Consider the following 16,768-nt stretch of genomic DNA (forward strand, 5'->3'; position numbering starts at 1 on the left):
ATGGCGGGAGCGAGGCGGGAACTGCGCGTGCTGCTGGCGGCCCGCCCGGGTCGGGAGCGGGATGCCGTGCAGGGCGCGGCACGGGCCCGGCTGAGCGCGGGGCAGGACGCGCTGGGCAGCCTGTCGCTCCGTGACGGGATCTACCTGGAGTCCCTGGGGCCGGGAGGAGGTGGCCGGGCGCGGAGCAGCGTGCTGCCGGGAGCGTGGGCTGAGTAAGTGGCGGGAGCGCGAGGGGAGCGCCGGGCTGCGGTGCCGTGATGCTGCGGTGCTGCGGTGCCACGGTGCCGGATAAACGTGCTGATGGTTACATCTTCAGTTTCGTGTGGGAGAGTACGGCGGAGTGCGATCCGCAGGCAGACAAGACGAAAATACTGGCTGTGAGTGAAAGTCACGACCTGTTTGTCTATGAATTCACCAGAGAAGAGGGGAAATGCAGCCCGGATCCCCTGCACAGCTGTGAGGAAGGCGCTCTGAAGAAGCTCCTCGAGGCTAACAGCATCAGTGAGTGCCTTTCAGTGTGTGTCCATAGCTAGTCCTTGCGGGATTTATAATGCTTCATGTGCTAAAGCAGCTCTAGGCAATGCTGGTGAAGGGTAAATGGCTTTGCCTAGTTAAAGCGATCGACAGCAGTACTGATGGGCCTGAAAAGTGATGGGGTGTTTCTGTATTCAGATACCAAACTGCTGGAGGGGTTTCCCTGTTCAGGGGAGGTGGCTGTATGACACAGTCAGAAATAATAGCAGCACTGCCATCGCTAATTTCCCATTTGGCATTAGAGCAGACAGGAAGAAAACATACGGGCGGGGCTCTGCACTAATCCTGCAGAAACTAATTAGTGCTTAACCTGCAGGCCTACGGCTTGGTGTTGCACACGTTCTCATTAAACTGTTCTCATTAAGCGCTTCAGTTAATGGAGCGGCTCAGACAGTGCATCTGAGCTGTGATTTCCTTGAGATACCTTTACAAACGGAAGTACCGGATTGGTGTAATCACAAGATATCTTTAAATTTACAGGTCTTTCTTCAATCTTGTCTTTGAGGATACTGTCTTTTAAAGACAACAGATGCATACTTCTGCTGAACAGCTTCATTGTTATGCACATTACTTTTCCTGGAGAGAGTTCATCATTGGAGACGTGTGACTGCTTTACCCTTGATTTGCCTCCACCAGTTTTGGAAAGAATAACAGATATAAACTTCTGCAGGGGGATTCTGTTTTTCTTGGATAGTTCTGGCTGGATTTGTATCCTTTGGAGTAGCCACGAGGTCTCAGTGTAAATGGTTTGGTAGAACAAGGTTTTCTCTTTTGTCAGAATAAGACTTCTAAGCATGAATTAACTCTTTTGAGATGGCACAAGTTAAGTTTGTACAGCACCTGTAGCACTGTTCACTTCCTATCCTAGCTAGGCTTAGAAAGCTCTATGTGAAACAAACAGTTCTAAATGCTTTGCTGTGCAAAGGTTAGCGTGGGCCGAAAGTAACACAAATTCACCATCTTCCTCTTCTGTCTCATTTCCTGTTCGTTGGACAACTTGAAGCCTGGCGTTTTCTTTGACACCTTTTAAAGACGTTTTTGATTCTTTTGATGGTGCAAATCTAGCCCATATTGACGTGTCGCTCTGCCTGGGCGGGGTGCAGGAAGGGGACAGGAGTTCTGCCGTCACATCACCGCTCGCTGCAGTCAAAGTGTCATACGATCTCAGCGTTGCAGTGATCATCAGTGCTTCCAACAATGCCTGTTCTGTGGATCTAAACACGTACTTCAGGTATGTTTGCAGCAGAATTACCAAAGGTTTTAAGTGCGACTAATGTTAGAAGTTTAAATCATCCATCTGGGAGGTAAAATGTAATATGCATTTCCTTTCAGACAGTTCCCTGGGCATTTGATTTGTAAAAGAGATCCTGAAAGCCTTCCACTGAAGCCACCTGAGGGAGTTGATGAGGATGACCTTGCTAGTTCTGACTACAGTATGGAGCTGCTGTCTTCGCCTTTCCGCACAGACAGGTAATGAAAATGATCCTAAAATGTCTGCGTTTTGCCTCCTATGGAGCACTGATCAGAGAACTGCTGGCTTTTTTCACCGGCAGTGGTGGCAAATCTGCTTTGTGAAAGCTCACTGTGCTTTCGGTCTGTCATGGCTGTTAGGCTGCAGTTAGGAAATGCCCCAGGATACTTCACATGTATGACTGAGCTGCTTACAACAGCAGTTCCTGCTGGTAGAGCTGTGTTAGGTTTGAACCAGTGCTGACAGCTGTCTGTGTTCTGAGTACCTTTCTGTTTGTTTTCTGCTTAATACAAGTGAGTATGTGAGGACTTCAGAATATTTTGTGTTCAGATAAAAAATGTGACTCTCTTGTGACCCTAAGTAGTGGAATAATTAACACTAACAAACTATGTTAATTATGTCTTGATGTATGTAAGATTATATTATGATTCTATGAATTCATTTCCTTCTACTGATATATATATTTTTTTAATTAATGAGGGTATGTTCTGGGATATAAAGGACAATTTTCCAGTAAAAATTCTCAGCTTCGTGGCTGTTGCCAACCAGTGCAGCTGTGGTGCAGGCAGTATTTAAATAGAAATGGATAGGACCTGGTATGGCTCAAATGCAGAATGGTGGTTCTGATCTGTACACCAAAATGCTCACTGTTTGACTGAGGAAATGTTAAAGTTGATTGGTCTGCATGGTACCTGCCCTAATACACTGTATTATTGGCGTCTGCTTTCTTCATCCCAGGTCATGGAAGGCACACTTGTCCTCCCTGCGCAGCACAATCAGGAAAAGAGGATCCCGTTCCCCACATTTGCTGTGTGATGTGAACTTACCTTGGTATCAGTATTTTACCCACCTTGAAGATCACGATCCCTTAGTCTATGAAACCCACGAGGAGGCGCTGGCCGTTGCTCCAAAGGCTTTTCCACGCGTCCTTCCCAAGCCGTCGCAGAGTGCTGGCACGAAGCTCAGCGATGCGGGGCGGCGGTGGAAACAAATCCTGCCTGTACACTTATCACACCGAGTGGTGAAACTGGAGAGTAAATGTGTGACTGGAGCCAAAGCACTGTTTGTGATCCTGGCGGATGACAAAGCACTGACGCTTGCCCTCTGGGATTTCGAGTCCCAAGATGTAACACACCACCAGTTCAGCAAAAATAGTGTTTATGTGGACTGTAATGAGGACGTGCCGTTATGTCTGCTGCTGACAGGTGACTTTGTGTGATTTGTGTGATTGTTCTGGTGCAGCCTTCCCAGAAGAGCATTGTTTTGTCTGTAGCGTTCTCCTTCCCTGCTGGCTGACTTTGAATGTGTTCTTGCTGAGCTGCCACACAAGTGGAGCCTACAGCTTTATGTTTAATATCAGCTTTATGTTGATATTTGGTACACAGGCAGTAGATACAAATCTTGTTACTTAGCAACTCGTTTATATGTTTTTAATTATGATTTGATTCTTTTATTCAGAGCGTGGCCTCTCCTTAATTCTGTTTGGTTTAACTCAAGAGGAGTTTTTGAACAGACTGATGATCTATGGCAGTGCTGGAGTCGTGGATGCTGTGTGTCACCTCAATGGATGGGGACGGTGTTCTATTCCAGTGCATGCACTAGAGGTAAACAGGGCTGATTCGTGTCCTGCAGATAGCAAAACCACTGCTTTAAAGTAATCAATGAAATGTAGCAGCTTTAGTGTTATTTCTAGACTGAAAAAACCTACTATGATTAAGGAGTGTTCAGAACCTCTTCTAATTGAACTCTGGACCACACACCAGCTCTCCTCATGTCTCCAGTTTTCCAGTGCTCTAATTCTACCTTTATAAGTGTCAGTGATCCTTGCTTAAAAAAACAATTGATCCAGAGGTCTGGGATGCAGCAGTCTGTGCACACTGTGACAGTGCTCTGCCAGCTCTGTTCAGCTGTGTTTGCAGGCAGGGAGCTCAGGTGAAGATGTGCTGGGGTTCTTTGGTTCTGTTTGAAGGTGTGATAGACAGGGAACTGAGCCAGGAAGGGGGGAGGTTGGCAGCAACATTCAGTTGCTGTAAGCTTATTTAAAGTCCTGATTCTCATAGTACTTCTTTATATCCCCAATTAAACTTTGATAAATTGCTTAATTAACATTTTATCTCTAAACATAGTGGGTCAGGGTTCCTGAAAAACCAATCAAAAGGGCATGGCAGGCACTTGCCATGCCACCTTGTTATTTCAGGCTACAGTTATTGCATGTGTAGTTTAAATTTCTTCTTATTTTTCTGCATGCAGACTTTGGCACAGAATGTGAAAAATACTGCTAATAAATGTACCGTATGTTTTAAAAATACATGCATAACAATGGTGCTGTCTGTCTGCCTAGGCTGGCTTGGAAAATCGTCAGCTAGACACAGTAGATTTATTTTTAAAAAGCAAAGAAAGTCTTTTCAACCTTCCTGCGCTCCGCTCCGAAGCCCAGCAGTCTGCTGATGGGGCATCCCGCTCTTTCCTGAAAAGTGAGTGAAATCCTTTGGCTGAGCTGCCTTTCAGCTGCTGGCTGTGTGTCTGTGGAAGCACTTCGTGCTGCTTTGCCTCCTGTGTTTGAATGATGTGATGTTGCAGCTTCTCATAAATGAGAGAGATGAATAATGTGTGGCTTTTCTGGGTTGTGCTCTGAGCTTTTTGGTGTGAAAGCAGAGCACCTCAGGTATATTGTTTGATGGACTTCAAAATAATTTAGCAGCACACCTTTATTCTGAGTTGTACTTTATGATCAGCCGTATCGTAGAATGCAGGTGTAACTGTCTGTGTAATCTGTGCAGATTTGCAAGAGCTGAGACCAGCCTTAAACTTGCTCTGCTCAGCAATCAGAGCGAACGACATGGAGCCGCAGAGCAAACACTTTTCTGAGCAGCTGCTGAACCTCACGTTGACTTTCCTTAGCAAGCAGCTTGAAGAAGTTTTTGTCCACACAGAGGGTGAGGTTACTTGTTTTGACTCATACGTAGTAATGTAGTTTGTCATTGTTTGGGTGAGAACAGATTGGGTTTTGGATTACAACCTACATTTGCTTATAACTAATAATACAAAAAAAAAAAAGCTTGCACTAGTGTTAAGTGAATGAAAGGTGTTATTTAAGGGGAAATTTGAGAAATTAGTGTGAGTGCAGTAGCTGTCACATCAGAGTGGATGCTGCCAGCTGGATCAGCATGTGTAGGAGTGACAGCTTCAAGGTGATTGTGGATGGCAGTGCCGTTACATAGGTTGGATTTAGCCCTCAGCTTCTCACTGCTGCCACATGAGTTATGCTGACACTAATCTTCCCCTGGCTGTAGAAGGGGCTTGTTTAAGAAGGCACTGCAGCTAAAGAAATAACCACGTAATGTTTCTGCCTGGAAAACTTCAGTTTGTTTTACCATGGGGCAGCGCAGTCACCCATCCTGGTATAAACACCAGCACTGGCACGGGAGTAAGAACGAGTGTGTTTTGTGTATTGAAGTTAGGAGAGTGTGCTCAGCATCCATAAGCACTAAAAATCCCGTGTTGTTGATTTCTGTTCAATTCTGTTTTGGCTGTTCTTGGCAGAGCCTGATGGGCACCTGCAGAAGGCTGCAGAGATTTTAGCTGATTACATCATTGAACTTAGGACGTTTCTGAAAAACTATCCTCGATCCCAAGTAAATGCCACAGATGTAGAGAGCGATTCTGATGAAGACCTGCCTGCAATAGAGGAAAGCCAGGTGTGGGAAAAGCTGACACCTGAGGTAAAAGCCAATAATAAAGTTCTGACTGTTCTTATAAAAAATATTCAAGGAAATGAGTAATATGGAAAGGTCCTCAAAGTGTTGGGGGAAAAAGCGGCCTGGGAATCACAAAGATGGTAACACTGAAGATGAGTGGGGTCGGTTTGTTCCAGACATTCTTTCTCCCTTTTAGGAAGTCATTGCTGAGGCCATCTTAAGCAACAAAATGCCAGAGGCCCAGACCTTCTTCCGTATGCGGCAGCATCCTGCCCAGAGCCTTCAGGAGCTCATTCGGACGGGTTTGGATCTGGTCTATGGCCGTCTGCTGAAGGGCAACACCAGGGAGGCCTCAGCACTCCTGAAGAACATGGTGAGAGGTGTTCAGTTCGCTTTAGGCTCCTCTTTGTGCCTGACGAAATGAACGAGCGGTGGAAGTGTGAGGAGGAGCTTTATCTGTCTGTGGAGGCAGCGATTCCACCACGTGCTTTTCATGCAGTTAAAAGAAACGTGTTTAAAAGAGCTGCTTTGATCCCTGGCGTGCCTTCAGAATGCTGAGGCAGCCCCGTGTCCGTCTGTCTGTACAGTTAGCGCACAATGAGCCTGTTTTGGTTTTCCAGGGTTTTGATGTGAAGCAGCAGTTGCGTAAGATATGTTTCTACACGGCTGATAAACACGTACGAGATTTGCTGGTAAGTGTAGGAAGGGATTCTGTGGGGTCTGGTTGATGTTCTCAGCTCTAAGGACTGAGATGTGCTGAGACAAAGCGCTGTGCTACTGAGCCCATCTTCAGAACGGGAGCTGGTGTTGGCCCTGCAGCTGGCAGTGTGCTTACTGACACTGGCTTTGGCATGCCTGCGATCTTTTGCACTTGGAGCTATGGTAAAAGTTGGTTAAAATGTAATTTGTTTGTTGTGGCATTGGGCCACTTTTCATCTGTTTCACACAGTGTGAGCTCCATGGATCTCAGTGCAGTTGGGGCTTTTTCCTACGGCTGGTTTATTCCCTAGACTTGCAGGATCAGTTACTGCGTAGATATATAGTAAGTAGAGAAAAATTATAATTGGAGGTAATACTTTAATTTGAATTAAAGGTCAAAGTTTTACAAGAAGAAAATTATTTTTCTGAAAAAGAGAAGAAAATGATAGACTTTGTGCATCAGGTTGAAAGCTTGTACTCGGAGTCCTTCCAAGAAAATAAAGAGATGCAATCTCTTTCCAGGTAATGTGGGTTACCAGTTTTAATTATTAATTAATATCCTTAATAGAAGTGTGTGTGTGTGTGTGTATAATATATATGCACAAACTATCTCTTGCATTCCATGTGACTTAAAGCACTAATAAATATGGTTATCTGAGATTTAATTAATCTCACACTGGTGGCTGTGGGTTAGCAGTGAGGATCGGGGGGGAGCTGATTATTTTCACATCAGTTCAGCAGCTGCTGCTGTGTTCCTTCCCAGCTGAGCTGTGACACTGCTGGCAGTGCAGGGGAGCTCTGTTCATGTTGACACCAGAAATGAGGCAGTATTTAATAATTTAATATTATTGGAGTTATTAATCGAGTAAAACATGTTCAGATGGAATGTTTGCTGTATTTGTGGTACGTTATCCGTAATATTACAAACAAAATAGCCTAGGAAAAAACAATCTTAGAATTAAATAATTGTAAAATGTCCAAGTACTCATTATTTGCTGTGCCAGTTTTGGAAAAATTAGTAAATCCTTTGCCTGTTCTCAGACTGTTAGCTGTGTAAGTCCTGCTTCTCCAGAAATCAACTAGCAAAATCTCTGCTGGTTTTTGATCCTTCCCTTGTCTCCTATTTGTCAGGCTGTGTACCGTTCTACAAAAGCATACTAGAAAATGCCCTAATGCAAAACTTCATTGCAGTGTGAAGAACTGGAGACAGGAACAAGACTGTGCCAAACATTTGGCCACTCTGGAGTCGTTGTTGGGTCACGATGGACGCCGGGTTCCCAGCAGGGAGGTCAGGGTGATGCTGAACTGGGCTCAGTGGTGGGATGAGCTCCTTCAGGATCTGATTCTTCTCCCCAGAAAACAAGGCCAAGGCAAGTGTTCTGGAACTGAGAGTTAAGAGAAGTTTTGAATTAAAAATCTGACTTTCGTGTGGTGAATGCAGTTTTGTGGCATTGGTACAACCAGAGCTGAGTGTGAGCAAATCCTCTTAATTTTTACAATGAAAATATTGTATTCTCTTCTGGAAGGATCTGTGTTGTTGTGTTATGACAGGGAGCTGTTTGGAGTTTGGAACTAGCTGTACTAATTGATTGCCAGTTGCTGCAGTGCTGTACTTAGCTATGCTATGCTTTTTACTTCGCTAAGCTTATCATGCTGTACCATAGTTATCTCAGCACTGTGTTAGCAAAATGGAATGCCTGTTCTTTGAAAATACACACACATAAAGAAACGTCAGATTTTGCTCAACAGTCTTTGCTTTTGTTGGCTTCATTGCTTTGTTTTTTGTTCTTTAAACTCAGGACTTGCCACGTGTAACCCTGAGGCTCTTTGGATGCACCTGACAGCCCGGCACGACTGGCTCAACATCGCTTCATGGATCGAAGAATTTGAGCCCAGCCGCAGTTCATGTGCACAGAGCAAATGGCCGCCCCTGACTGCAGGCATTGTTGACCAGAAGACGTTGTGCAGTGGCTACATGAGAAATGATGTGTTGAACGAGCTGGCCAGGTGTGTGCTCCAACGTGTTACTTAGCTCTCTGTCTTTCTGAAGCCAAAATCATAGTTAGAGAAGTACCTGTTACTCGGATCTTTGCTTCATGTTCATGTTTATATTGTGTTTGGTGCCATTGTTTAGAACAGCACACATCAGTTGGTGCATTTGCTTTCAGTCTTGTTGTGGCACTGTCAGTGCTCTGAGAGCAGTGAGAAACACGGGAGAGCAGAAGTGCTGTGCCAGGCTTGGGGTCTTACATGATGGTTGCACTCCTGTTGTCTGTTCTGCTGCAGGGGAGAAAATTCTAAGCATCCCATGCCACTCCTTATTCTTTGCCGTGAGCTACAGCAACCAACATGTTGTTAAAGCACTCTCAGCAGTATTTTGGCATGTTATCTTTGGTTTGTTAATGAAATAATTCCTTAGATGGGAACTTCTGGTTTGTAATTTTGGAAACGCCCTCCACGCTTGCTAAAGGCACAGCTGTCTAATCAGTGCACCTTTCTTTTCTTTTCTCTCTCTCTTTTTTTTTTCTTTTATTTTTAAAGAAAAGGGATTTTTGTCCGTTCTGAATTGGAAGATTTTGAACTTCTGCTCCAAAGATTGGTTTCCCTCGGAGGAGTTCTGCAAAATCCTCACCCTGTCCCAAAGCACAGCACTGCGAGTGGCTTGGACTTCCATGCTCGTTTTGTCCTTCACTGCTTGGAACACAATTTGCAGTATATGTTATACACATACCTAGATTACTACAGGTATGAATGTGTTTTTATTCACTGAGTTCCGTGCAGATTTAAGTAATGAAACACAGCTGTAATAGTTGGCAGTAAGAGTCTCAGCAGGCTCTTGCTATTTGCAGCATCATCTGAAGATCAAACTGTGAGGCAGTGTGTTGGGTTTCATGCTGCATTTTGAAGCTTTATTCAGGTTGTAAAGTTGTGATTATTTGTCTGTCAGTCAGCTAATGAAACAATTATGGTCAGAATTAGTGTTATAACAGAAGCAGTGCAATCTTAAATGAGTCAGACCAACTTGTTAGTAATTCTGTCGCCTGCACGCCTGAGTTATTCTTCTTACTTTGAGAAATAAAGAAATGCTTTCTGCCTTCTTGTTTAGCACTAGTTGGGATTCCAGAGAGAAAGAAATGTTCTACTGGAACTATAAACGTATTCTTATATATGAATACTTTGTGATTAGAATTTCTTAGCTGCAACTCCAGTCAAACAGTGTAATTATTAAGAAAGTGGAGTGGAGTAAAGGAAAGCTAAGAAGCTTTTTTTTTTAAGTTTGTGTAATTCGTGTGAATCTCATCAAGCCCTCAGACTACGGAGAATGGTGTTTGTGAGTCAGGTCCCTCCTTTGGAAAGTGTTTGGGGTTGGGAATTCTGGAAGCTGCTGTTTGGATTTGCAGAAGCAGTTACATGGAATCTTAAGGAAGGCAGCTGCCAGAGAAGTGCTGTCAGCTCCAAGTGTGCGTCAGCAGGGGTGGTTGATGTGATGCTGTGTAACAGATGACACGGTTCACTCCAACACCAAATCAGCTCTTCTTAATTCTCATGCAGTTGGGGCAGAGGATGCTTACAAATACCATACATTCACTGTCTGCTGTTGTTATTTCCAGCTTAACTCCTTCCAACTGCCCTATCCTGGATGACAAGGAACTGCACGAAGCACATCCCTGGTTTGAATTCCTCGTGCGGTGCCGAGGGGTTGCCAGTAACCCACGAGGTAGGAGCCTGGCCTCGCTCAGCAGCTGCTCTGAGGGTGAGGCTGACAGGCAGCTCTGGGACAGCTGGGTTTAACGCTGTGCTCTGCTGCAGGCTTTTCTTGGCCCCAGCAAATCATTCACATGTGCATCAGGTCCACGTCTCTAAAACGTGGATTATGATTCCTATTTAAAATGCACATAGGGATCTGGAGATCTGTCAGAATTGGTCTGTATGTGATCTTCATTGCATCTAATTTGCTTACATTCCATTTGAATATGTAGAATAGGTAAGAAAACACATATAGCATTAAAATTAAAGCTTCATGTGAGGCACTCTGATTTCTCTGCCCTTTGGGTTATGTGCTTTCCTGCACCAATATTTTTATGGTCATTGAAAGTCAGTACAGTTTGTGTCCTTATCTCACTGTACTTTTCTAACCTTTCATTTCTTGCAGAGGCACACATTAAAAAACAATAAAAGTTTGCATTTTTTTTTTTCCAGAAAAATAAGAAAAGGAATTGAAGTAATACAATGCAAAGGTGTGTGACTGCATCCCAATGAATGTGTGTGGGTAAAATTGAAGTACAAAATCAGGGATGGTTTAGTGAGAATTAAGTCTTAGACTCACAAGAAAAAGTCACTGTTACCTTTTTCATGCTTGTAGGATAGTTACAATGCACAACTTAATAATTGTGTTTACATTAAGTTACATCTCCCTTTCTTTCTAGATCCAAAGATGATTTTTCAAGCGAGTCTAGCAAATGCTCAGATCTTGATTCCTAGTAACCAAGCCAGTGTGAGCAGCGTGCTGCTGGAGGGCCGTACGCTGTTAGCTCTTGCAACCACCATGTATGCACCTGGAGGCATTGATCAGGTACTGTGTGCAGCAGGCTGCTGATACATTGTGGGAGGAATTCTCACGAGGTGCTGAAAACTCAAAGGAAAGAATGGATAAAAAAAAGCACACCGACACCATCGTGGTTCTTGCCATTTAAAAACCTGCTTTTGGTGTTGCATGTCTCACTTTGTTGACCAAATTCAGGATCAGAACATGTCAGGAACTGAAGCTTACTGGCTGCGTTGCGTCAGGCGATGGCGCTGTGCTTCAGAGTCAGATGTGTCATGAGTGAGTGGAACTTTGTAACGAGAAGGATGGTTCAGGTGGTAACATCTTAAGATGCAGAGAGCTGTGCGGCACAGCAGAGAACCTGCAGCACTGTGTTTCTAACACAACCTGCAAAATTCTTGCAGGAAAAAAGTGCTGCTTTCTGTGTTGTTACCAGATGTCCAATTCTCATGACTCAGATTGTTTGGTGCATTCAGAGGTTGTTTTATTATAACCTTAACACAGTTTCTTCTTCCTAGTGAAATAATTCCACTTCCTTTCAATGCAGGTTCTTCAGAATGAAGATACGGAGAAACCACTAAAGAAAGTTGATCCTCAGCTCTTAAAAATGGCATTGAGCCCTTACCCCAAACTCAGAGCTGCTCTTTTTCCCCCCTGCACCTCTCATGGAATTCTGCCACCTGACATCTCCCTTTACCACCTTGTTCAGGTATGGGAATGATTCTTGCCCTTGCTCAAGCTATTTGGTTTGCTGTAATTCTGGACAAATACCTTTTGTTTCACATCTATGGTATGAACTAAACTGCAAGCTGGAAGAAATGCCATAGAAGATTTTTTTATTAGGAAAATGGCAGCTTTGCTGAGATCACAGTGCAGCAAAACACTTGAATGTGTGTTTCCTTATTTCCTTAAACTAAAATCAAAGTGCTTTGATGCACTTATTTTCCACTCAGTAGATGAGGATGCAAACATGGACCTTTGAGAGGGAATGAGAGGATTTGTCTTTGCTTGATGGCAGCACAGGCAATTCTTGAGTATCTGCTACTGTGGGTCCCTGACATATTTTCTAGTGTGAACAGATGGGAAAATGTTAAACTGTCTTAATATATCTTGTGTCTCATCTTTCAGTCATTACTGCCCTTTGATCCCAGCAAGTTGTTTGGCTGGCAGTCAACAAATACCCTCGCTGTATCAGGTAAGTTAGTTCCATGGTTTTTATGGTTTTCTTTTTTGACCATGGTTGTAGGATCACCTTCCTGTGGAATGGTTGGGCAGAAAAACTTAATGGAAAGGCCATTCCTTTTACAGCAACGTGACGTATTTCACTAAATTCTTGTTGTGAAGTGAAATAATGTCTGGCTGGGTTACCTTTTCTCTGCTAAGCCCTTCATAGATGTATTTTTTTTCCTGAGTGTATTATGAAATAGAAGAGCAGTATTTTGTTTTAAAAGCAAGTTAGAGCCTCTGAAAAAGTGATCAGTCCCAGCTGTTAGAAATGTTACTGCTGGGGTTCTGATGTTCTGATAAGAATTGGGATTTCAGTGGGATTTGGGTGTGCTGACATTCGAGGTGTGGGATCGTCGTTGCGTGTTTAGTTGTTGGAAGCCATTTTCTGTGTTTCAATCAATGGTTGGTCGGCTCCTAAGAGCAGTGCTGTTCTGTCTAGATGCATCAAGTGACCTTCCTCATTTTTCATGCCCTGAACTGGTGAACAAATACGCCGTAATGGAACGACTGGACTTCCTGTACTACCTGCGCCACGGGCGGCCGTCGTTTGCCTTCGGTACATTTTTGGTCCAGCAGTTGGTCAAGAGCAAAAGCCCCAAACAGTTGTAAGTTACCTCAGAAATGGTGGTGTGGTAGTTGTGCAGAAGTTGCCTTCAAGCACAAGGAATAATGTCAGTCCTCTGCAGCAGCAGCCTGCTGCTGTGCACTGTGTCTCGTCAAAGCTGCAGGTGTGCTGGGAGTCAATCCAGTGTAAGTTGGGTAAAATGACTGTCAGGTTTCACATACTCCATAAATATATCAAGCTTACAACTAAATAGATGCAGAATCACAGTAGGAGTGGCATCAGGAGAAATGGCCACTTGTTTCTGAAATGTCTTGTTTGTATGTCAGTCGCTGTATGTTTCTTGTCATCATTCCTGTACAAATCAGCACCTCCTGTGTGAACAGCTGAGGTTTGGGCTGAAAGGAAATCAGACTCCTTGTGGGCTGAGGTACTGAATGCTGTGGAAAGTCAGTGTAATCAAATCAAGTCAGCATACCTGATTGTTTCAGTTGCTCTGGTGGAAATGTTCAGGCATCCGGTGAGCCAGCTGCTGCTGGAGCCCCTGGTTGTCTGTGCAAATCTCTGTCAGGTTCTTTAGGCTGCAGTGCTTGCCTTGCAAACTACAGTGGGACATTTTGCAGTTAAAAACTGCAGACAGTCATTTTTAATTAACTTTAATGTAAACTGCAGTGGCTTTACTTATTTAAAAAAAAAAAAGTTTCTTGCAAACTGCTCATTTTTTGACCATCTGTCATAGGTGGAACTTTATTCTCAGACCTCGATTTTATTTTTTTTTTCTAAATGCAAAACTTGGTTTATAAACATTTCTCATGCTGGTAAAGTCCATGCAAAGCGTGTTAGGTGTGTGATTGAAAGTGATTAAAAATCATGTTTATTGAATGCTGCTCTTTTTGTTTCAGGGTTCAGCAAGCAGGAAATGAAGCCTTTCTTCTAGGCCTTTCTTTCTTCAATACGCCTTCAGTAGCAGCTGCCTGCGTGTGCTTTCTGGAGCTGCTTGGGCTCAGCAGCCTCAAACTGAGAGTTGACATTAAGGTTGCAAACATGATATTCAGTTACAAAACCAGAAATGAGGAGTCTCAGCACAATCAAATAAGGGAATCTTTGGGTATGCATGCTTTTTGCTCTCTTTAGCCTAGCGTGCTTTGTATTCACTGGAAGGAGAAGCAGTGACCAGCTGGAAGATGGTGCTTACCATCTCAGGAATGCAATGGGAGTTTGAAGAGTTTAATTTGAAGAGTCAAAACTCTCGCTGTTCACGTGCTCCTGCTTCCTTCCAATTCCAACAAGGCAGGAGGGCTGTAAGGTGGCATGCAGGCAGAACGGCAGGAGTATCTGACAGATGCCACCAAACAGCTGCCTATTGAACGCCTCAGTAAGGTCCCACCTGATGTTGTAACACAACTAGAGGACTAAACAAAGGTTTTCTCTTTTGTACTTGGAAAGTTGTCTGCAAACACAGTGGAATCAGATGTTCAAAGCTGTAAAGAAATCAAATTTGTCCTAGGAATAACTGGGAAGTTGGATTAGTGACTACACGTGTGCAGCTGTCTTCTACCTGCTGGCTGTTATTGAAGCGTTTGCAGGAATAGAACTTGTGCTTCCTGTTAATCCTGATGCTGCTGCTCTAATCTCAGCAGTGGTAATGTTTTCTTTCTGAACAGTTGAACAGTTAATGAGGTTGGCTGATGGTGAAAAAGCAGCAACAGATGAAGTTCTTAAATCCTTAGAAGAAGCCTTTTGGGATTCAATTGAGCATCAAGGAATAAAGAGGTAAGGAAAATGAATTAAAGGATTTGATGGCAAATTGAATTTGAGCATTGGATTTTATCATTTGTAATTTCAGACACTGTTAAAGAGATGTGGGTGTGTTTTGCTGTAGTACACTGGCTAACAGTATTTGAGTTTAGCATACAGTTCCAGGTTCAAGTAGCAGAGGCCATGGAGGCGTACTGGCAAGAATTCGGAGTTCTGTCAGCACATTTGGCTTAGTGCTCCACAGAGCACAGCTGGGAGGGAAGGCTGTGGGGTCATTCCCAAAGCTTCTGTTGTCAAGACAGAGGCTTCGTGGAAGGGAGCGTGGACAGACTGCGGCTGGGAGCTCCCACAGAGCTGATGTGCTGTGGTGAGCTGTGGGCTGTGCAGCTGTTGCCATTTGCAGGTGTGGATCTTGGGCCGTAGTTGCACACTGGTAACATCTAGGAACGTCAGTTCATTCCAGCAGAAGCTCAAAGGTTGTTCTTAGGTGTTTTTCCTTTTTTCAATTTTTATTTTGAATTCTGTGCAGGACATCCAGTGACTCCAGACAGCAGTGGTCCTTGGTGATGCAGTTCTGCAAACTCCATAACACGAAACTGAGCACCTCCTACCTGAAGGAGTGTGCTGAATCCAACGACTGGCTGCAGTTCATCATCCAGGCCCAGCTGTACGGCTATAAGCCCGATGAGGTGAGCTGTCTGTGTATGGTTTTAAATGGCAGAGATCTTCATGAATGCTTGCTGTGATGTTCTCCAAAAAAAAGAAGAAAGGAAAAGAGAGAAGAATTTGGTACCATTCTTTTTGGTTGAAGAGGTGGTTCCCATATGTTCGAGAAAGTTGCACTCCTTTACGTGTGATTTAAAATGAATAAAGAATTGCCAGCAGGTAACAAATGCAATTTAGAAAAGATAATGGGAAAAAGCTCACTGGCAAATTCCAGCTTATGAGACACTTAGCAGCCCTCTTTGTTTTTAATTTGAATCCTTCTATTGCTTTCTGGAGAAGAAAAATGCCTAACTCCACAACTGACAGTCACAGAGTTGTACTGCCACCCGTGTGTGATGGCATACAAGAGAGATGAGAAAAATGGGTTCTCTGGGAGTCATTGTAGCTTCACCTAAAAGGGGGAGCTTCAATATTTCAGTAGAATAATTCACATCTGCACACACGTTTCCTTCTCAGCTCTCCAGAAGCATTCTGAAAAACCAAATGTGAAAGGTGTTCAACTCCTGTGCGTTTCGAGCCTCAGGCAGCCTTCCCTCGTGCTCCATGGGCCTTGCTCTGCATGCTGCTGTCACTGTTTTCCTAGGTCACGTCTGTGCTCGAAGGCTTCGCTCCCGTCCTGCAGCATCACCTGATGCTGGCTCTGGAGAAGTCCCCATTTCTGCGCGGCGCTGCGGGGGGCCCTGGGGGCAGCGCTGGCAGCAGGCGTGCAGACGGTCTCTTCCAGATCCTTCTCCGGTGTCAGCAGAGCCCCGGTGCTTCGTGTCACCTTTTGGCTGAAGGACTGAGGGAACACGCTCCCATTCTGAGTGTTCTAGCAGCGTGTTTCCCTGTGAGTGCTGCGTGAGTTGTTGATCTTTTAGAGGAATAGACAATAAGCAGTGGAGATGCTGTCATTGTGCAGTCGCTGCACTCAGCCAATATGTAGGTTGCACTCCACCAATTTCTTTCTCAGTTTTTGTGGAAATTGTTGTCACACATTTGGCCAACTTGTATGTCGTGAGGTGGCATTTTTTGTCTGGTCGTTACAAACCCATCATTTTTGTTTGACAGGAGGCTGACGTTATTCACTGTCTGTGTGTCTGGATCATTACCAGTGTGGATAGTGTTACCAGATCTGAAGCAACAAAACACGTTCAGAGCTCAGTAGAAAATCACAAGTGGGATCTTCATGACCTGTCACTTATCTGGGAGGTGTTTTTAAGAAAGCAAAAATGTCAAACACTTATAAGGGGATTCCAGCTCTTTTTAAAGGTAAGTCATGTCATCGAGTGAGCGTCAGTGCGTGAGTACATCTCACATCTCTCGGAGGGAAGGATGCCTGTAGAGGCCCCTCTGTCTTGTTCTTTGTGGTCTGGATGGCCTGCATGTGATAGATTGAACAACACAGCCAAGTAAGGAGATCTTTGAGTGGAAGTTCTTCCAACCATTGCAGACTTGAAGATCACATCTCAAGCTTGCATCAGTGTTAATAAACGAGAGTGTTTTTGTTCAGGTGCTGAGGAGCACAATTCTTCCTTTACTGAAGTACTTTTAGGAAAGAGTTATAA

The 16,768-nt window shown here is 44.1% G+C and overlaps 1 protein-coding gene across 4 annotated transcripts in view; it reads left to right on the forward strand.

Moving 5' to 3' along the window:
- SPG11 (SPG11 vesicle trafficking associated, spatacsin) overlaps positions 1-16,768 on the forward strand; it is a 27,071-nt gene continuing 10,303 nt past the window's right edge. For 3 of the 4 annotated variants that reach the window (XM_042875557.1, XM_042875558.1, XM_042875556.1), the window contains exons 1-26: positions 1-212; positions 317-501; positions 1,015-1,242; positions 1,567-1,765; positions 1,867-2,004; positions 2,744-3,210; positions 3,464-3,609; positions 4,347-4,479; positions 4,786-4,941; positions 5,549-5,727; positions 5,900-6,076; positions 6,324-6,395; positions 6,797-6,924; positions 7,594-7,772; positions 8,202-8,409; positions 8,944-9,147; positions 10,014-10,120; positions 10,830-10,975; positions 11,496-11,657; positions 12,077-12,143; positions 12,615-12,780; positions 13,640-13,845; positions 14,402-14,510; positions 15,025-15,184; positions 15,805-16,050; positions 16,272-16,472. In XM_042875557.1, the coding sequence (XP_042731491.1) occupies positions 1-212; positions 317-501; positions 1,015-1,242; positions 1,567-1,765; positions 1,867-2,004; positions 2,744-3,210; positions 3,464-3,609; positions 4,347-4,479; positions 4,786-4,941; positions 5,549-5,727; positions 5,900-6,076; positions 6,324-6,395; positions 6,797-6,924; positions 7,594-7,772; positions 8,202-8,409; positions 8,944-9,147; positions 10,014-10,120; positions 10,830-10,975; positions 11,496-11,657; positions 12,077-12,143; positions 12,615-12,780; positions 13,640-13,845; positions 14,402-14,510; positions 15,025-15,184; positions 15,805-16,050; positions 16,272-16,472 (4,581 nt within the window). Of the gene's footprint in view, positions 213-316; positions 502-1,014; positions 1,243-1,566; positions 1,766-1,866; positions 2,005-2,743; positions 3,211-3,463; positions 3,610-4,346; positions 4,480-4,785; positions 4,942-5,548; positions 5,728-5,899; positions 6,077-6,323; positions 6,396-6,796; positions 6,925-7,593; positions 7,773-8,201; positions 8,410-8,943; positions 9,148-10,013; positions 10,121-10,829; positions 10,976-11,495; positions 11,658-12,076; positions 12,144-12,614; positions 12,781-13,639; positions 13,846-14,401; positions 14,511-15,024; positions 15,185-15,804; positions 16,051-16,271; positions 16,473-16,768 lie in introns of those variants that run through there. The other variant, XM_042875559.1, reaches the window with a different exon arrangement.

This window comes from Lagopus leucura, unplaced genomic scaffold (genome assembly GCF_019238085.1).
Source record: "Lagopus leucura isolate 7727_CA_CO unplaced genomic scaffold, USGS_WTPT01 Super-Scaffold_100015, whole genome shotgun sequence".
In the NCBI taxonomy this organism is placed as follows: Eukaryota; Metazoa; Chordata; class Aves; order Galliformes; family Phasianidae; genus Lagopus; species Lagopus leucura.